This window comes from Puccinia triticina, chromosome 4A (genome assembly GCF_026914185.1).
Source record: "Puccinia triticina chromosome 4A, complete sequence".
Taxonomy (NCBI): domain Eukaryota; kingdom Fungi; phylum Basidiomycota; class Pucciniomycetes; order Pucciniales; family Pucciniaceae; genus Puccinia; species Puccinia triticina.
In genome coordinates this window covers 5,405,890-5,407,327 of record NC_070561.1, presented here as the reverse complement: position 1 = coordinate 5,407,327, position 1,438 = coordinate 5,405,890, and the positions used below count along the sequence as shown (strand labels likewise).

The window sequence follows — 1,438 nt, the reverse complement described above, 5'->3', positions numbered from 1 at the left end:
CCCAAGTCTGTCCGAGTGGTCCGGATCAGCCGAGCTTCACGAATAAGACTTTCATCACGAGCCTCGGCATGATTACCTCGCGACAAGAAGTCGTCTCGGACGTCCCAAACACGGGTGCCAGCTTGGAAGTTGTAGTATCTCACTCTGACTGGGACTCCGAAGTGAGCAATTTGTCCTGCGTTCAACTTCACCGACTACCGCACTCTGATATCCATTTGCTGCCTTCCTATCAGAACCGTTGCCTGAAGACCTTCGACATGAAATATGTCATCCTTGGCACTAAAAATTTAATTAAAACACACGGTCTATACGTTGTCGGACGAGAGGTCAAGATTATTGGCCGTCTTGTTGATTTCGATATGGTGAACAGCATGGCCGTCGTTTTGGTATGCCACCACACTGGTATTCTTCAACCTCTTACACAACAACCTAACCATTGCAACCTGACAGGTGTCTCACGTGAGCATAACCAACGGACATCAAATTGGAAAATTCAAACCTACCGGGACGAACCTGTCCTCGCCTGTAGGAGGAGACTCGAAAAAAAAATTGTTCGTTGAACTCAACACAGCTGCGCACCCAAACTGACACAATTTTTCCGTTCATACAGGACAAAGTTTTCCCCAAAGGCGGTCCTCCGCGGCCCTGCCTCGGACGGGTCGCCATCAGCAGGCACATTGAAGAATGGAGCTGTCCCCCTCGCTCGTCGGCCGGCAAAGCCCCTAACTCCCACCCGTCAAGACCCAATCACCACCTCCACCAAGGGTAAAGAGAAAGCCGTGGCGCCTTCCGACAATGAGGAAGAAGACTTGTTCAACGATGACCCGGACCACGATGTTGAGCAAGACGTCGAGCCAAGCAGTCCGCCGCCGGCGGGACCAAAACGAGGCCGTCCCCGAAAATCAATTCTCCAAGACGCTGCCAAACGCATGAAAAAGTTCTGAATGGCGCAGGGACCGCCGGCCATTACCACCCTACCCGAAATCCCAACGGGTTGGCATCATTAAAGCTTGTATCACGGGGCCCCTTGTAAATATACCTCCGAATGTTTTCGGCAGAATGAGCCATCCAGTCTCATGGCCTTTGACTGAATTCACCAAACATGTATATAGATTTTGTAAATAGCACAGCGCTTTAGCATTGCATGTACGTGGCCCCAAACGCTTTAGAGTACAACTCAAGCGCGATATGCTGGTGTCCCCCCAAGTACTCAATGGTTGAATGCTTCCTGCCATCGAATTCGATTCGCCTGGTGGCTAATTATCAACACCCACTAATGCTTAACAGACGGAGTCAGCCCCACACCTTACGGAAGGTGTCGGCGTAATGCCAGAGCTCACTGGTGCGCCGTGAGGATTGTGCTTCGGGCACCTACACAAGCTCAGCCTAAGATGACGCCAATGCACGCGAATAAGGTGTCAATCGGGTCCTCGTTGGT

At 51.3% G+C, this 1,438-nt stretch overlaps 1 protein-coding gene across 1 annotated transcript; it reads left to right on the top strand.

The window, feature by feature from the left end:
• Nucleotides 1-388: 388 nt before the first annotated feature.
• PtA15_4A613 (uncharacterized protein) lies at nucleotides 389-944 on the top strand (the record flags this gene model as incomplete). The annotated part of the gene is made up of 2 exons (XM_053168515.1): nucleotides 389-402; nucleotides 611-944. The coding sequence occupies 2 exons, from the start codon at nucleotides 389-391 to the stop codon at nucleotides 942-944; spliced, it is 348 nt and encodes a 115-aa protein (XP_053019716.1).
• Nucleotides 945-1,438: the final 494 nt, after the last annotated feature.